The sequence below is a fragment of the Tupaia chinensis genome, unplaced genomic scaffold (assembly GCF_000334495.1).
Source record: "Tupaia chinensis unplaced genomic scaffold, TupChi_1.0 Scaffold000503_1, whole genome shotgun sequence".
Lineage (NCBI taxonomy): Eukaryota > Metazoa > Chordata > Mammalia > Scandentia > Tupaiidae > Tupaia > Tupaia belangeri.
Genome location: NW_006160015.1, coordinates 2841403 through 2861086, shown reverse-complemented (window position 1 = coordinate 2861086; position 19684 = coordinate 2841403). Strand labels below are relative to the sequence as shown.

General features: G+C 37.7%; 1 protein-coding gene and 1 non-coding gene across 2 annotated transcripts in view; both read left to right on the top strand.

Moving 5' to 3' along the window:
- Positions 1-19684, top strand: part of GPC6 (glypican 6) — a 1323196-nt gene that overhangs the window by 663676 nt on the left and 639836 nt on the right. The window contains exon 3 of the mRNA XM_006156610.3: positions 11740-12131. Coding sequence (XP_006156672.1) covers positions 11740-12131 — 392 coding nt within the window. The remainder of the gene's footprint in view (positions 1-11739; positions 12132-19684) is intronic.
- Positions 1894-1975, top strand: TRNAS-AGA (transfer RNA serine (anticodon AGA)). The gene has a single exon. It is a non-coding gene; the product is annotated as a tRNA-Ser (tRNA).

The window sequence follows — 19684 nt, the reverse complement described above, 5'->3', positions numbered from 1 at the left end:
CTCAAATCGTGGTCGACTACTTGGGAGTCCAGTGACATAACCATTATGCCATCTGCTGGTCCTATTATTACTTTTTTAAAAAATTTCCATAGAGTGCATGCATTCTGGAGAGAGAGAGAGAGAAAGAGACAGAGAGAAAAGGAGAAAGCACTCTCCTCCCATGGGGAGGTGGTCACATCATAATCCCTTCTCCATTTTCCCTTCTTCTGGGATTTTGGACATACATTCATACACACCCAGTGTGTTTTTCAAACCACCGGGTCCAAGACTCAAAACTTGCTCTCGGCCATGTGAGATCCAGATGTCTTAACAACCAGGCCATGGGCTGGCCCTTTTATTATTATGAAATACAGCAATATCCTTGATTTTCTGGTTTATTTGTTAGAAATATTTCCCAAGGACTCTTACATTTCCACTTTTTTACATCTACTTTATAAGTTTCCATCATACAATGGAAATAATATACCACAAGTAATCTTTGATTTTGAATTATATAGCATAGCATTTTTAGCAGCTGATGTGTTTATAATTTTCTGAAAATAATTCTCCTTGATTTGCGGTGAGCATTGAACACTGTTATAAGGTCTTTGATAGTTTTTATAAGATGTTAAAAATAGTTTACATTCCTATCTTTGTTAATTATCATGAATGGAAAGTATTAGAGAAGAAAATTATAGTAAAGTAGGTTTTCTTAAACTACTCTTAAAGAAGAGTTTATTTTTTTCTTTTCCTTTTCCATTTCTATACCATTTCATATGCTGGGGTTACTATGGAATTTTCTGTATGAAGTTCTCCAAGGATTCACAACCATAGGAAAACTTAGGGTGTCTCACTTTAGAATTGCTTAAGTCACCTAAATCCTCTAAATCATTCAAGTGATTTAAGAGTTTACTTTTGGATTTTAGTTACCTTGCAAGGGAACATAAAGAAATGAATGGGCTACAGAGCTGTCAGAGCAAATTTCAACATGTAAGATAAAAATAATAGAAAAAGAGCAGCTTTTATTCTACTACTCCTAAAAGCTAACAGACTAATAATTAAACTGTCTTTCTGACTACCAGAAATTAAAGGCATAATGTTTTGTTGAATTAATTTATCTTCAAAAGTCTCACAGGATTTCAACCCCTGGTGGCAGGGATTGGCAAAATTATTCTATAAAGAGGTAAATATTAGGTATTGAGGGCATTTTTGCACCCCAAAAGATCTTTCAGACATACTCTTCTCTGTTGTTATTGACCTTTTTTGTTTGCTTTCAACCAAACATTTAAAACGGTGAGGACTGTTCTGAGTTCACAGGACTTGAAACAGTAGGTTACTGACCAGAGGGGTAAACAGCTGTAGTGTGTCAGCCTCTGCTGGAAAATATCAGCGTATTTTCTAAAGTATGTTAATGAAAACACTAGCTTTCAAACTATGGAAGTTTTAGAGATGAGGGTGCTGCAGCGGGGAATAGGCCTAGAAAGGCTAGCATAAGAAAAGTTATCTAGGCAAGGTCTTCAAAAAGTGAATGGAAGAATAAAATTGAAATACACATTTATTTTGGTACAGGGTTTTTAAATCCATTCATAGTTGTTTTTTGTTTTTTGTTTTTTGTTTTTTTTTTCCCCATGATACTCATTTTCCATGGACTCTTTGAAACCTTTCATACTCTGGATTCTCAGTAGGCGGAGGTATGATCATGGCACTGTGTCCCCTGAGGGCCAGTGAGGCATGGTGCAGGTTCATGCTTTATTCCTGACTAGGTCTAGCATACTTGAGAAAACTCTGACCTTGGACATCAAGGCTTTTAAGTGCTTCTACCTCTTGGAATTATACTCATTTGTAATCATAATAATCCATTGTAAATAATACTCTTTATTACAGCTTCACTTTGAAAATGGAAACCCATCATCTGTAGTCGTGGCCAAGTGGTTAAGGCGATGGACTAGAAATCCATTGGGGTCTCCCTGTGCAGGTTCGAATCCTGCCGACTACGGCTGTGAGCTTTGGGACCAGCAGTTAGCGTAATGGCTATGTCGCTGGACTCCCACATAGTCGACCACAGTTCCAGTCCCGGACCCGGTGGCTTAAACTCACGCTGGGCACGTGTGCGTGCGTGCCCAAGATCCTGAGAAGAGAATAGAGGAGAAGGGATTGCGATGTGGCCATCCCCCCGGGGGGTGATTTCTTGCTTTCTATCTCTCTGTCTCTGTCTGGCGAGCGCAAGCGCCCTATAGCGAAAAACCTCTCAAAAAAGAAAAAAAAAGAAAGAAAAGAAAATGGAAACCCATCTACTTTCAGTATTCCTTTCAGACGATCCTATGTCACAACAGATAAACTACACAATCAGCTTTCTTACCCTTCCTCTGTGCATTTTATTTGTCTTGCTGTTCAGATTTCTGAACAGAGTTGGGGGCCCATTTTTGTGAGTCTCCTTGTTCAAAATAAGTAAGGGAACTAACTCTCATTTTGAGCACAATCATACTTCTTTAAAGGATAACTAGCCTGAAGCCATATTAACAATGTATAACATGACTGAAATACTGAATTTCTTTTTAAGTATATTACCCAAGTATGAAAATACGACTTGTATTTAACTCGTCAAGAATCTATTCATGTATTCACCTATATATAAGTATTAATGTATATCATATTATTATAAAATAAAAGATACAGTATGAAATATATGTATCATAAAATGAGCCTGTTTGGGTCAACTGTTTTAACCATCCTTTTGTATGCCAGTCACTGTTCTATGTTCTGTAGCTATAATCCCAGTCCTGTGATTTTCTTCCAGTGGAAGTTGCCTTTTTGTTAAAAATATACCTACCCCAGACATTCGAGCATGCTTTTTAGTCTCAGTTATCTATAGTATCAGTAGAAAAATAATAATGTGTGAAAATTATTTATATAAATAGTGTATCTAACTTTAGGATGTATTTTGCAATTTATTATTACATACAGTTTAATCTACTGTCCTAGGAGTTTATAATTTTTCCCACTAATGATTCAAATCACAGTATGAAAACTTGACTTAGCATAAACTCCAAAGCCACTTTGCTGCCTTATTCTTTCTCTGAACTTATCATGTCCCCAATAACTTTGGAGCTCTGGGTTGCAAGCTGGTTCATTGGTCTAAGACAAGTCACTCAGTATTTTGAGCCTTAGTTTCCTTTTCTGCAAACTAGAAATACTCTTTCTTATTTGCATGCAATATATGTAAAAGCCCATAATACGGTGTCTGATGCCATCAGAAATCAGGCACCACTTGAGGACTGTGTCTAGTTTTGCTTGAAATTAGCATCTGTTCACTGTTTCAAATCCATTTTTTGTTGTCCTTCTTCACTTAAGTTTCAGTGTCTTTACTGTGCTCCTAAAATGTAGGGGAGACTGATAGAAACAATGTGCATATTCTATTGCTATCTTGTTTGCATTTTAAATCAGTTTCTGTGTACAAAGGGGAGGTGGAACACTTCCTTAAATCCAAATGTGGTTGTAATAATCCCTCAAGTGGAAAAGATGTGGATTACTCCTATTAGATAACTTAGAAATTGTAGAGACTTCTGTTAATTCCTGGGATGACTTGACTGGGTAAATCTTAGTACTTATAATAATAAACTTAATTTATGAAAACATCTGTGTGTTCATATACAGAACAAGCAAAAATATGAATTGAGAGATACAGAGTGGCATATCACAAATGGATTTTTGCTTAGAGCAGCATTGACTTTCAGTGATTATAGGTTTGGATTTCTCCCTTTTTGAATAAATTATTTTAGCAAACAAATTTATATGGGCTAGCCCATGGTGTGGTGGTTAATGTGGCTATCACCTCTGTGGCCAACTGCGCAGTTCTAGTCCCAGACCTAGTGGCTTGAGAAACATGTCAGAAGTACGTGCAGGTGTTCCCCAAATTGCAAAAGGTGGGAGAAATGGAGGAGAAAGGATTGCAGTATGACCATTCCCAATGGGGTCGGGATGCTTTCTCACTTTCCCTTTCTCTCTGTGTGTGTTTCTCTCTAGCAAGTTCACATAACCTCTGGCAAAAAAAAAAAAAAAAAAAATGTAAAAAATTATTTTACTAAACTTTATTTATCCATTTGTTTATTTATTTATTTTTATTTGACCAGAAAGGGACACAGAGAGAGAGAGAGAGAGAAGGCAAGTTGCCAGGTCCAGGACTTGAACTGCAGTTGGCCATGTGGGAGTCCAGTGCCCTTAACCACCACGCCACCTGCCAGCCCCCAAATTTGGAAAATTATAATTTAATATAATTTTAATCACCAAATTTTTATAAATGGATTCCAAGGTTCTGCTTTAAAAAAAAAAAAAAAAGAAAAAATACAGGTGACATTTAAGAAAAAAATGCTGAGACAATACAACTGTTCAAGATTGTCATTTGTCTCTTTTTTTCTAATATCTCTTTAACTTTTTTTAATACTATAGCAAGGAGGCCAACTGTAGATACTACAGACAGTATAGAAAGGGGTGGGTAACGAGAGTGGGTAATTAGGGGTGGGCAGGATCAGGGATATAAACAAACAAAACATTTGATAGGCACATAAATGAAAAGGTATCTGTTGCCGATAATGAATATGGTAATGTCTTTGCTGTGACTAATATGCACCACATTTGTCCTGGGAAAAACCATATTGTACACTATAAAGATGTTCATGATTAAAGGTAAATAATTAATTTTAAAAAAGAAAATAACATACGTAAGCTACAGTTAATTTTTCTGGGATGAGGAATGTATGTGTAATTGTTAGATTCTAATACATTCAGAATAAAGAATTTAAAAAATATTATGAGGAAATGTCAAATGGTCTGCTCTTGTTTATAAGCAACAACAGCAAAACAAGCTCCGAATTGTATTTATCAAAATAAAACAGATTATCTGTTAAAAGGAAGAAGGCTTTAGGTGTGTGAGTGCAACATCTAAGACTCCAATGCAGTGTGCTGGGCATTGCTTAAATAGAGTACGGGAATGGGCATGTATGCAGTCAGCCAAGCCCAGCAGGGCCAGACACAGCACAGGCACTCACTAGGCCAGCCCAAGCGTGGCTTAGCACAGGCACAGTTGGAAGATCGAGTAGAACAATGCTGGTAACCCATGTTTGGAATAGAAGCCACAGCGTGTAGTAGGTGTATATGTGCAGGAATGTGAAGCATGGGAGGATACAGATGTCCACATATCTAGAAATGTATAAAAATTTGGAGGGTGGTAGGGGATAAATCACTTTTGTTCTGGTCTCACATGGGGTTCATAGTGTCTCCCTCCCTCTGAGTTGGAACCACTAAGTCATTACTGTTTAATAGGAGTCCAGACCAGATGGAGTCAGTCCCTTCCATTGAAAACACAGGTCCTCAAACTGCTCTTGTAAATGCATCATGGGGTCTACAAGATATATGATTGATGTAAATTGTAGGATATTAAATGGCATCATTAGCGACTACCTACTAGATGCCTCCAATAGTGAATGATCCATCTTGGAGTGTGAAGAGTGCTGAGGCTGAGACACCTGATGTAGAGAGTGTCTTCCAACCGTTAATCCTCCCTAAACAACACCTTGTCAAGGATGGTTTTATGTGGCTAGGACTCTATGAGCAATGCCAAACTTGACCTTTATTTACAAGGTCTCAGCCTATGGGGAGTGGGGAGAAAGACAGGCCATTTAAGGACCATGTTTTCTTATTCTCAGTGCCTAACACAGAAAAGAGTAAATAGGTCATCCTCCTTTATGCTAATCATCAACTTAGCATTTTGCTGCTGATCTTACATCAATAGGCTATTATGTAAAGGAGGAGATTTTTAAAAGGACAGCTCATCTCAAGATAATGTGCCTGAAAGCTGGCAGATGAGGAAAGACACTCCTACTCATTTAATCTTGAAAAAGGGATGGTGAGCCCCAGTGTGGTAATTATACTGTGTGTCTGTGAATTGCAACCCTTATTAAACATCACCTTCCAAAGCCATTTAATCCCCCTGCTAGGTCCTCTTCTGGGGCCATTCTTGGCCAAAGCTTTGCTGGGTTAACTGAACTGATTAATAATGCTATGGTAAGGGAAAAGTAGTAAGGGGAAAGTAGAAAGAACGACACTAGAAGTGAACTACACAGACATACACACATGCCTGTGTGTGTGTTTGTATGTGTGTGTTTCTGGGTTTAAGGAGGCAAACTTAGTACACCTGCTTCCTATTATAGGACAGGTTCTATCTATAAGTATATGTAGCTATAATTTCCATTGACCAGCAACTAAAGTCTGTCACTCAATGGGTTCCATAATTAAAGGGATTCACATTACCATCCTGATTTTTTTTTTTTTACCTCAAGTTTATTTATTTACTACTTCTATGAGAGAAAGAAAGAAAAAGAGACAACCCTGGCAATGCTTTGACTCTGATCACCTCCAACTTCAGCCAGCCAGAACACAGGCCACATGTGCCCATGGTTCACAGTGAGGGCCCTGCACTCCAACCTGGCCTTTCCCATGTGGGTCCAGTTGCATTAATGCTGCACCATCATCTGACCCACTTAAACATTTGTTTGTGTGTTTTTTTAAGAGAGATTTTTTTCTTATGGAGCATGTGTGCTCACCAGAGAGACAGAGAAACAGAAAGTGAGAAACCATCCCCCTTCTCCTCCATTCTCTTCTTGGGATTTTGGTCATGCACACACATGCTCCCCACATGAGTTTCAAGCCACCAGATCCAGGACTCAAACCAGGGTGGGCCATATGGGAGGCCAGCAGTGTAACCATTGCACCATCTGCTGGTTCTGAAATATTTGTTTCAAAGAAGCGTTCAATTGGAAGTGTTTTGGAGAGCACAAGAATACTATAGGAAAACAACGCCATCCAGTGTATAATCCAACCTCCATGCTCAATCTGCTACAGACTATGTTTACCCGAAATAGTATTAAGACACAACATTACTGGTTTGATGTGAGCTTTCCCTGTTTCCTATAGACTACAACCTCTCTAGTCTGACTTTTCCCTCCTGTTGGGGCTTCCCTTTGGCCCTGTGTGCAGCCTTACATTTCAATCCACTCTTTTGGAGGTTTCATTTGCAGCCTTTCTCAGATATCCTTAGGGCACCTCTTGGCTCCTAGAGGTTGAGTCTGCCCCATCACAGGCCACTCTGCGATGAGGCGACACTGCACAGACCTTCTTTTAGCTTTGGGAACAGTGGTGGTTTTTATCTACAAGGCTCTTCTCCCACTTGAGGCAGTCTGCCCCGCAGCAAACAGATGTTTATGTGGAGATCTCCCCTCTAGATGAATAAAATCCTCCCAGAGGCTAATGCTGGCTGGAAAAGTTCTTTTGTGCACCTATGAAGTGTAACTGAGCCCCAAGCAACCACCTTTGATGTATATTTTGTGATTGGGAAGAAAAAAAATCAAAAAGTATTTCTCTCAGCCAAACTGTTTCTTAGAGATGAGAATTTCTGTGGACTGAGACTTTATCCAATGCAAGTTTTGCCCTCTGATTAAACAAAGGGTTAGATTGAGATCCCTTTTTCTTACATTGTTATTGAATTTTGTTCTCTCTGATGCTGTTTGGACTTACTATTCCATCGACAAACTGGATCCGATAACTGCCTTCAATATCTTCTATATCTATATCTTGTTTGGTTTGCTAAGAAGCCATTTTATTCAAACATAAAGTATCAATACATTGTTCAAAGAGGCAACCTTCAAAAGGTGGAAGTCTACAAGCATGCTGATACTGAAATGAGTAGACCTATTTGGGAGGACTTTTGTTTTGCCTTAGTACTTTAGATCCCCATTTTTCATAAGGTTTAAAATCAATGTACCCTTAGGTAGTAACATTTGTCATAATTGGCTGATACATTAGTGTCTTTCAATATCAAATATAAACTTTGAATATGAGATCAGTAAGCGATATAATAATTTTAAGCAAGGAATTATAACTTGACTTTTGAGGACCAGTGAAGCCTTTAAGACAATGGCACACCCTTAAACAAAAACAAAAGCATACAATTGAATGAAATATTTCTTGAGCCATATCGATTGCAATATGACAACTTGATTTCTACATTCAATTATGAATGTTAATTTAGACTTAAGAAAACCAACCACAATACACAGTGAATGGGCGATCTGATTTTAGCCATTCACCTTCAAAGTAGGCGTAAGTCCTATATATCAGAGTCCTCATGTAAGGAGAGAAAACGTTAAAGAACGTTACCTTTAGTAAAAGATGAAATAATAAAAATTTTTATCACTAGAGACAAACATGCATATCCTAAGTCTCTAGACAGAAATGAAGATCACAAGATATTTTTCTTTTTCATTCCTGTTCTTTTTATTTTTTTAGCTCTTTAAAAATACAGACCATACTATTGATTACTGACTATTCATTCCTAAAGGCAGTGCTCTGTATTCAATAAATTAAGCTTTAATTCCAAAGTCCAACAAAATAATTGACCTCAAAAAGAAGATAAATGAATAGGCTCTCCAGAGCTCATGATTAGAATCTATTTTCCAGTCTCATTATATTAGTATTTTTCAATTCAGTGATTTTTCCCATTCTTTTCTATCTTCTTGCACAATCTCTGACACCTTTTACCCTGCTTCTGTATCAGCGAGGCCAAGCTATTTTTGTTCTTGGTTTCAAAATGGAAAGGTTTTACTTATGCTATTTTATACTTTGGTATTAATATCAGTAATTTAATATAGGCTCTATTTTAGTACAAGCTAGGAAATTAGCATTTTTGCAAAACATTTAAAATGCTGGTGAGTTCATAAAGTCATAAATAATATTGACAGCCTACATAAATATTTTGAAATATTAATCCTTCAACAATTATTAAAATTTTGTCCTATGTACTTAAACACTCATTTTTTTTTACTGAATCTTTGAAGATTAAAGAGTTTTTTTATTTTTTAAAGAATTACTTATTTAATTTTATTTATCATTATCATCATTTTCCAATTTTTCTGAGAGAGAGAGACAGAGAGCAAGACAGAGAAGGAAAGTGAGAAAGCAAACCACCAGATCCGGAACATGAACTGCAGTCAGCCATGTGAGAGTTCAACACCTGAATCACCATGCCACCTGCTGGCCCCAGATTAGAGAAGTTTAATAGTATTTAATGTGCTTTTTTCATTTGAGAGAAGTAAATATAAGAAACATTTGATGGCTTGGACAAAATTACATAGGGTTTATTAACTATGACTTTTAGATAATCTAGACGTTTTTCCTGCCACCATAGCAGCAAAATTTCTGTATTTAAAAAGACATGCTTTCTGTCACAGAAGAGGATAAACAGAGGGCAGGAGATGGCATGGTGGTTAAGGTACTGGACTTCTACATTGCCAACTGCAGTTTGAGTCCCAGACCTGGAGGCTTGAAACTCATATTGGGCAGGTGAACATGTGTCCCCAAAATCTCAAGAGAAGAATGGAGAAGAAGGGAGTATGGCATGGCCATCTCTCCTGGGGATGATTTCTCACTTTCCCTCTCTCTGTATCTCCAGCAAGCACAAGAGCTCTTTGGTGGGGGGGAGGGGTGGCAGGGGGATAAACAAGTGACTATAGTTTAAGCTGTGTTGCTTTAGTCTTGCTTGAAAGCAAATATAAAATACTGATCATTGCTACAGGCATCACTTAGTTACCAAGACAGAGTTAACTGAATATTAGCTAAAACCGAAGATGCTACTCCAAGTACTTCTTCAGCCAGCTTCTAAGGACACAAGGCAGCGTCCATGAAGTTTCCGGGGAAGGAGTTATTACTTTTCCCTTTTGTGTATTGCGAAAGAATGCCCCAATGACTCTACGAAGGAAAAGTGTCTCTTGTTTAAATTCTTACTTGGAGTTATGTTTGTTTGGTTTTTTTTTCAAGTATTTTGTTTCTTTTTCTCTCATGAGCAAGAAGTGGGGAGGGGAAGAGGGAGACACAGGTACCCTCCTCAGGGTCCCACCAGTTCACAATTCCTCTCTCCCTTCCTTCCAGCTAGCCAGAATTAAGTTTCAGGTAGACCAGGGTCCAAATCAGGGGCTTAGTGTATATCTCCAGCATCACACATGGCACCCCACTGTAGCTGACCTGACTGGAGGTCTAGAAGGATCTAGGGCTTGATTTGTCCCTGCATTTCTGAGAAGGAACACATCTTTAAAGAATAAAAGAGAACTACATGTAGATAAAACAGAATCATTTTTTTGTTGGGAGCCCAAAATGATAAACTCAGAAACATTATATTTCCTTAGCTTTTTCCCTACTCCAACTTATATTCGCCAGATCAGATTAAACTTGAACTTGCTCTTTGTAGGCTCATTTGGCAAACGGGTAAGTGCTCTACACATCTACGTATCTGCTAAGGGAGCCTAGCAGAAGCCCAATGCGGCTGGTAGTGTTCAATGGCTTCAATTCCTGTCTTGGGTTTTGCATCCTGTAAGTGACCTCGGTAATACTCAAGTGTTGTTGCAGGATAGAAGAGTTCATCTGTTGCTATGCTCTTTCACTTATTACCTCATAAACAGAAAGCCCAATTGCCAATGTTTTATTTATGTTCTATAAAATGATAGTTTATAATGGTAATCCAAGATTCATCATGACTTTTTGACTCATTTTGGCAGCCTAAATTATGTTCATTATAGCTTTAGTATACAGTGAATTTAATTGCGTTATGAATTTCTGAACACTGCTAATTGATTGGTATTTATATAATATATTATATATATCTAATGATTTCTCACTTTTTCTCTCTCTGTATCTCTAGCAAGCACAAGAGTTCTATGGGGAGGGAGGGGTGGCAGTGGGGATAAACAAGTGACTAGAGTTTAAGCCGTGTTGCTATTCAACTTGGTTTGTCCCTGCATTTCTGAGAAGGGAATTAGCTTTAAGAAATAAAAGTTTTGAATTTAATTATATATATATATATACACACATATATATATATATATCAAGCAGAAAAAGTCTAAAATATTACATTAATTTATATATCTCATTTATCAACTCTTCCAAATAAAAGCAATTTAATTGAATTTAGCCATAGGACAAATGTATAAATAGGTGGGGGGGGCTATGTATTTATTATAATGCATTTGTTATTATGTTAATGAAGATATTTGCACATTATATTTGCAACATATTTTGATTTGCATTTATATCAAACCATAGGATTTTCTAAAATTTAACATTAAATGAAAAAAGAATTGAGCTATTTTGGAGGACTATTAAATAGTAAAGGCCCAGTGTTAATGGCTGCCCTTTCAAGTGGATATTTTGGAGTCTTCTGATTTCTTTGACTCAGAAGATAACAGATGTAGGTCAAATTTCATTTAAAATATTGTCTTTATTGGTCTACTAATACCTTCATCACAAGATACATTATCTTCTTTCAAAATGTGCATTAAAAACAGTTGGTATAGCAGAAGACGGTATACAGTTATGTCACTGGACTCCCACATGCCCAACCGTGATTTGAGTCCCAGACCCAGTGGTATGAAACTTATACCAGGGGTGTGTGTATATGTGTGTGTGCTTGCCCACCATCCCAGAAAGAGAATGGAGATAAAGGGACTGAAGTGTGATTATCCTCCTGGGGGGAGGTAGGGGCGGGACAGGGATGATTTCTTACTGTCTCTGTCTCTGTCTCTATTTCTCTGGCAAGCACCGTAAGGTAAAAGCCTCTTAAAAAACAAAACAAAAAAAGCAGTTGTAGTTAAGGTAAAGTAATGTCTTGGGCTTTTGAGATCTTATTCATTTATGACTGATGCCTTGTTTTATCTGCAGAATTTTTCAGAGAGCTCCTGGAGAATGCAGAAAAATCACTGAATGACATGTTTGTTCGGACCTATGGGATGTTGTACATGCAGAATTCAGAAGTGTTCCAGGACCTCTTCACAGAACTGAAAAGGTACTACACTGGGGGCAACGTGAATCTGGAGGAAATGCTCAATGACTTCTGGGCCCGGCTGCTGGAGCGTATGTTCCAGCTGATAAACCCACAGTATCACTTCAGCGAGGACTACCTGGAATGTGTGAGCAAATACACAGATCAGCTAAAGCCATTTGGAGATGTGCCCCGGAAGCTGAAGATTCAGGTTACTCGCGCCTTCATCGCTGCCAGGACCTTCGTGCAGGGGCTGACTGTGGGCAGGGAAGTTGCAAACCGTGTTTCCAAGGTAAGAATGAGTTGTCTTTCTAATTGGTCTTCTCCTTTGGCTCTGGTTTAAAACCAATATTTACTACAACAAGAAAAAAAAAAATCAAGGTAAAAATTATGATAGTGGTTCTTGCTCCTAGTGAAATTAACTAAATGTCAAAATTCAGTTCTGTTTTCTTTTATGTTCTTGCTTCGTGTGAGAAAAGACAGGATTTTAAGCAGTCTCCCATGGGTTGGAAATGATGTCCCTATTTATCACTGATGCAACAGAAATGTTTTTACCAGGAATGGTGGGGAAACAGGTGTCTTGTGACTAGGACCACTTGGCATTTCTGATCAGAGTTTTAAGGATGATAAATACTCATGAATCAGTCTGTTCAGAGGTTATAATCCTCTAGGAAGTCAAGGTGACAGCCTTCATCAGGCCCCACAAGTGGAGACAAGTTGTTGTGCAAAAAAGGAGCACCTGGCATTTCTTCTTCTTTATCACATGTGTCAAAGTGACCAAAGTCCTTAACAGTGAAGGAAGATCCCTTTGCTGACACCTGCAGAGCTGGATTAGGGAGAACTAATGAATACAAAGTGTAGATTCTGGCAGAGAATTCCTGTGTTTTCCATTGTCTTTGTAATCCCAAGATATGTGTTGGGTTGCATTTATTGAAAAAAAAAAAAAGGTGTGTCACATGGGAACAGCAATTGGCATAATGACTATGTCGCTGGACTCCCTTGTAGTCGACCGCAGTTCCAGTCCCGGACCCGGTGGCTTGAACTCTTGCTGGGTGCAGATGCGTGTGTGCCCAAGATCCCGAGAGGAGAATGGAAGAGAAGGGATTGCGGCGTGGCCATCCCCTCTGGGGGGGTGATTTCTCACTTTCTTTCTCTCTGTCTCTCTCTGTCTTTCTGGCGAGCGCACGCGCTCAATAAGAAAAAACCTCTCCAAAAAAAAAAAAAGGTAAGTCACTATTCTACTGTTGGGTCTTTTCTTGGGGGAAATGTCTCAAAACTTTTAATCCAAGGAATCATTCTCTACTGCTCCCTATAAACATTGACTGTTTCCGGTGCAGAGGATATCTGCCTTTATTTAAGTTCTCCCTTGACATTTAACTGTGCTAAGATGGACCTGCCCATTTATGAGGTCAGTCCTATAATAAAATGAAAGGTAATTACTTTAAGGAGTAAAGTTAAAAGTGATACATACCAGGAATCTGAGATATCGTGTCAGCCAAAGAAGGTACCTTTGTACAAAGAGTGTTGCCAAACAGCACTTTTCTATTTCAGGACTGTGCCAAAGAGCCATATTATTTTTCATTTTATTGGTATTGTTCTACTACTTTTTTGTTTTTGTTTTGTTTTGTTTTGTTTTTGTTTTTTATACCTTGATTTCCTCAATATATACATCTTGACAGAAAGAACATATATACACTTGAAAATATTTTTCTATGGTACTGTTGGTAAAATTTTGTGGCAGTCATTTTTAAAAGATCAAGTCCTTAAAAGGTTTATATGAGGGGCTGGCAAGTGGCATGGGGGTTAGGGGTGTTAGACATTCCCATATGGCTGACCGTGGTTCGAGCCCTGGACTTGGCTTGCTCTCTCACTTGCTCTCTCTCTCTCTCTCTCACTCTCTCTCTCTCTCCTTCTCCCTCTCTGGTAAAATTTAAATAAATAAATAAAGCTAAATAAAATAATTCTTTAAAAAAGTTTATATGAGCATGTAAAAAGATTATTTGCAAGGTGGCTCTACCAGAGTAATTACAAACAATTTAACAATGTAAAGAGCACATAATTCTGATGTTCAGAGCAATGTATTTTTAGAATTGGCCCCATGGTCTGGTGGTTAAAGAAACCAGATTACACACATGGCTGACCACACCATTCAAATGCCAACCCCTACAGTTTGAAAAATATGCCAGATATGTGTGTGTATGTACTCCAAGTCCCAATAGGTTGGATAAATGGAAGAGAAGGGATTGAGATGTGACTATGCCCCATGGGAAGGTGCTTTCTCCCTCTCCCTCCTCCTTTTTCTGTCTGCCTCTCTATCTCTTTTTGGTGAGTACATACACTCTCTGGCAGAAAGAGAGAGAGAGAGAGAGGAAGAAGAAGAAGAAAAGGAAAGAAGGAAGGAAAGAGGGAGGGAAGGAACAAAAAAAGAGAGAAAGAGAAAGAGAGAAGGAAAGAAAAGCAATGTTTTTAAAAGTTGAATATCAACAATATTTTAGATACCAAAGGAACTAGCGCTCTGGAAGTAAATTAATAAAGAATTAGTCAGATGGACAACATGCAGAAATATAATCACCTTAGGATAGTTGGTAAAATATAAGTCAGTACAAAAATAAATACGTATTTCATATTGTCTTGAGCAGGAAGATTTTGTTGTAAAAGTAAATTTAATTAAATTAATAGTGAAACTAAGTGATACATTTAGTCACTTCACAGAAGTTTCAAGTTGAAGTCTGCCTTTGGTTTTTTGTTTGTTTGTTTGTTTGTTTGTTTTGTTGGTGTTGTTCATTTGTTAGTTTGAGAGGTTTTTGCTATAGGGCACATGTGCTCACCAGAAAGACAGAGAGATACAGAAAGCGAGAAATCACCCCCAGGGGGGATGGTCACGCCATCATCCCTTCTCCTCCATTCTCCTCTCGGGATCTTGGACACACATGCACACACGCCTGTTGTGAGTTTAAGCCACCAGGGATTCGAACTGCAGTCAACTACATGGGCGTCCAGCGACATAGCCATTACACTAACTGCTGGTCCCAGGTCTACTTTTGTTGAAGAGTAAAACCTGCAGCTAGTTTTTGAGAAGCACAAAATAAATTCAAAGCTTGACTTGAGATAAGCAACCTTCTGATTGTTCGTATTTATTCTGCCTGAGTGTGAACAACATTTAGACTAATACATCATGATTTGGGAGATTCCAGTCAGGTCAGGGAATATTCCCTAGCAAAGTGTCTAAAAAGTCACAGAGGAGAGTGCTGCTGACTCTGACCCCTGTTTCTTAGAGGATGACACCACCAGCTGCCCCAGAGATGGGACTTCTCTCCGGTCTTTCCCTGACTGTCTCATTTGATGTCTTTTTCTACCAAAATCGAATGTCCTCCTTTTATGTTGAAGGTTGACACTGCAGATCAACCCTCGGTAGAGTATGACCATTAATTATTTTTCAGAACTGGTAAGGGACATGCACTGCCACATCTTATTCTCTCTTCCTCTTGTTTCTTTGTGATCAGCTTTCTTTCGGAGAACCACAGTTGTGTACATAGGCTGTAGTTTGCAAGTCATGTAACCCAACCATAGAACGTTGGCTGTTCTATGTGGACACTGACTTGTCTGACCTGAACTTCACCTAATCAACTAAAATCATAAATCCTATGTTGTCTTCGAGGCATCTTTTCAAGATGGTAGATAGAAAGATAGATAGCCTTGGTTTAAAAGAAGCTGAGCAATTGTTACTCAAATAACTTGTGATTCAGGGATTTTGCCAATGAACTTGCTCACCTAATGATTACCAGATGGTCTATAACCGCCTACACCAGAAATAGATCCTCCAGTACTGTGATGATTTCAGCACCTCAACTATTTCTTTGTAATAAGAATAAAATATTACAAGGACTAAAAATATTAAGAGCAGAAGCAAGAGTAGTATTTGAGGTTTAAGCCTTTCATAAATCTGAAGCCTTTTTGTGGTCTATTTTTTGGGTGATTGAGACTTGATGAAATAATGGCACAAGAGTTGGATAATTCAAGGCAAAATGCTCAAATACAGATCAACACACTAGCTTATCTCCTGCATTCGGGCTTGGAGAAGTTTGGTTCTAGTTTATTTTGTTTTGTTTTTCCCTCCTTGGTTTCTCTCTTCATTTACCATGACTTCGTATGTCTTAGAAAACATTGTTAATAGGTTCTAATTAATTGTTTTGACTGGAAATTTTACCTCTTTGGCAAATCATAGTAGTTTGACACAAACATTTTGACATAACATTATAGGCAATTTCCCTACCAGAAAAAAATGGAGGACTAACTTGCTGGCATCAACAGAATTATTTTTAAAACTTGGATCTTGTAGATATACACACTGTCTTTTTATAGTGTTTAGATGCAGCGAGTTTATTTTAAGGAGCTATAGTTCAGGTTCTGTCTCTTAGTAGTATTGTATAAATCTGGAGTGAATATCTGTGGTCGTTGGTTCAGTGTTCATTTTCCATATGAATGATCTTTTATTGAGCTTGCCACATATTGGGAAGATGTGGCATACCAGGAGCTATCCATACTTTGCCAATGGAAGTGTAAATTCATGTGCTCACTTTGGGTAACAATTTGAAAATTCTTGTATTGTTGAAGATGTGCATATCCCCAAACTGAGATTCCACCCCTGGAGAAACTGTTACACATGCACACAAATAGACAGACAGAAGAAAGTTTATAGCAGCATCATTTATAGTAACATACATGTAGAAATATCACAGTGTCCCATCTGTGCAAATAATGATCTCTTCATTCCATGAAATTCTATGAAGAATAGAAAGCAAATGTACTACAGTCATACATGTAGAAGACTCACAGAAATCTTCTTTTGAGAGAAAAAATGAAAATCACCAAAATTACAAACTGTTAGGATAAAGTTGAAAAATGTAAAATCAAGCACAACATTATTTACAAATAAAAATATATGTACTAAAACTCTCAAGGAAATTCAGAAAATAATAAACACAAGAATCATGTGATGGCAACTTCTGGGCATGAAGTTTGGAAATGTAATCAATGAGGAAAACACAGAGATTTTTAAAGGTATTAATAATATAACTACTTCTTGAGCTAGGTACTATGTGTGTGGGTGTTTACATGTGTATATGTGTCCTATTTTATCTTTCAAAAAAAACTTTTTCAATGTGTACTCACCAAAGCCCAAGGTGGGAGGTAGAGGGAGAAAGACTCCCCATTGGAGATGGGACATCGTGACACTGTAATCCCTCCTCTTCTGTTTCTCCACCCTGTTAAGATTCTAGGCATGTACACACACACACTCACGTATGTCCAGAGTGTTTCCAAAGTTACTGGATCTGAAACTTGAGCTGCAGTCTGCCATGTGATAGCTGACCCTCTTAACTACCAGGGCCCAAAGCTGATCTGCTCTGTAAGATTTTAAATTTTTAAAAATAAATATTTATTTGTTTATTTATATGTATAGGGTATTGCTGTGTTGCAATCCTACTGCCTCAGCCTCCCGAGTAGCTGGAACTCCAGGTTCACAGCTCCACACCAACTTTTAATGTAGTCCAGGGATCAAGCATGGCCTCCCATATGGCTTCAGTCTGCCAAGTAGTAGTGTTAAGGAGCGTGCACTACTAAAACTGAGCCTATTAAGATTTGTTATTGAAAGAAATGAAGGTGTAGGAAGACTTTCATTTTCCTCCTAGAGTTCTTTTCACCTGGGTAGCTATGATCAAGCCCCTGAGCTAGTCTCAGTCATTTGTAAGACTCACTGCTGTTACGAATTAGCTAACCTGTCACTTCCCACATTGTGATAATGATGTTGGACAGGCATGGAAGGCAAAGCTCTAAAGTGAACAAAAGTGAAAATTTTGAAAATGTAGATACCTTGAAAGAATGGATCCAGGCTATTTTTTGGCATGTTTCTATTATTATTTCTCTGTTGAAGCACTGCCCTCATCTCCTCATGTACACCCACTGAAGAGTAGAAACGTGAATGCCAACAGGCACTGTGAAGGCTTATCAGACACTGGGAAGAACGCAAGAAGGGATTCATAAGGAGATATTAATAAGGTATCTCCTTAGACCAAACTTGAATTATTCACAATGGAGGCAAATGTAAAAATGACGCTGGTGTCTTAATCAGTATTTTGTAATGTCATTTACACTCATGGTTTTTGCTTTAATTAAAGTGACTTCTAGAGTAAGTGCTATGAATCATGTCAAGAGCCATCACTTCAACTATGCAAGTTATTTTGTTGATTCATTCCAGGAAAACTGGAGAGGTGGGAAAGCTGGGATCCATAGAACTTGAACTCTTGGCAGCTACTATAATTAGTCTCTCTGTCTATCTCTCTACCTACCTAAAGTCTATCTTCCCTGTGGGCCATAACTTTGAACAAATAATCAGACTTTTAGTCATTTTTAAGACCAGCATAATATTTTCATATTATCGTATCTGCTACAGAGACTGGATTTTTGCGTAACGATCCTTCTAAGGGGTATGACAGCCTGAGTAAACAGCTTTGCATTAACAATGTTTTCCTGGAAAGCAATAAACAGAGTCCATTTTTAATAAGTGTGGTTGATATCCAATAAGGCAGAAAAAAATGTGTTATCAAATTTGATAAAATGAAGGCTATGAAGTGTCTCCATTTAAAACATTCTCTCATCTCGACGGAAAACTATTCTGAAGAATATACCATGTATGCAATAGACAGGAGAAATGTGATTCTATTTAACTGTTTGAGGAAAGAATTTAAGATATAAATAATACCACCAGTTGCAGCTATTGTCTGAATTGTTGGTTTTGTTCCTTCTTTGGTAATTCTTTTATTAGATTTAACTTTTGTGAGGAACTTGAGAAATGAAGAGGACCACAAAAACTCAGTCTTTTTATAGTTTTCCTGTGGTTGTCATATTCCCTTCCCTAACTGATGATTATTCAATGTAGATTATTTCAGTAATATAGTTAGGAATAATAGGTAAGCCTTTTGAGGTTATCAGTAATGCTTCTATCTTTACAACGTTTAAGTCAGCATAAATGATGATGGTATGGACATTAGGTTATATTTAGAAAGTACTTTGCAGTTGATAAATAAATTACTTCATGATAAAAATAGGAGGAAAATTGATTTTAAGTACCATGAAAACAAAAAATAGCTTATTAATATAAGCCATTGAAAAATGTATGAATTTAATCATAGTTCAGTTACTGTACTAAGTGCTAGAAATCGCAAAAGTATGGGGAATCCCAGGAGTCAGAAGAAGAAAAGAACAATTTCTCCATGAGAATAATATTTCAGATACATCACAGTTGAGTTTACAAAAGTAGAAAAGAAAGTCCATTGTGATTAAAACAGTTTTCTTCATAAAAACAAAAGTCTAATTAATTTTAAATGATCTGTCAAAAGTAGTATCCTAGGTATATACATCTGAAAATGGCTTAGCTTAAAAAGGGTGAAGGAGCCAGCTGGTGGCATGGTGGTTAAGGCAGCTGGATCTCACATGGCTGACCTCACAGCTCAAGTCCTGGACCTGGCAGTTTAAAAAATGTGCTGGGTGTGCTTGTGTGCAAGTCCAAAATCCCAACAGGAGAATAAAGGAGAAGGGATTGCAGTGTGCCCTTCCCCCATTGGAGAGATGTTTTTCTTTTCCTCCCCCTCTCTCTCTGTTTCTGTCTCTCTCTGGTGAGCATATGCACCTTATCACAAATTAAAAAAAAAAAGAAGGTTAAGAATCAAATAAAATGAGGTCATTTATTTCCAAAAGCTATCTTTGTAGCCTTCCTTCTTATTATTTTGTAGCTTCTGTCTCTACCTACTACCTATGTCTGAATTATGTTATTTTATTTTAAACTTA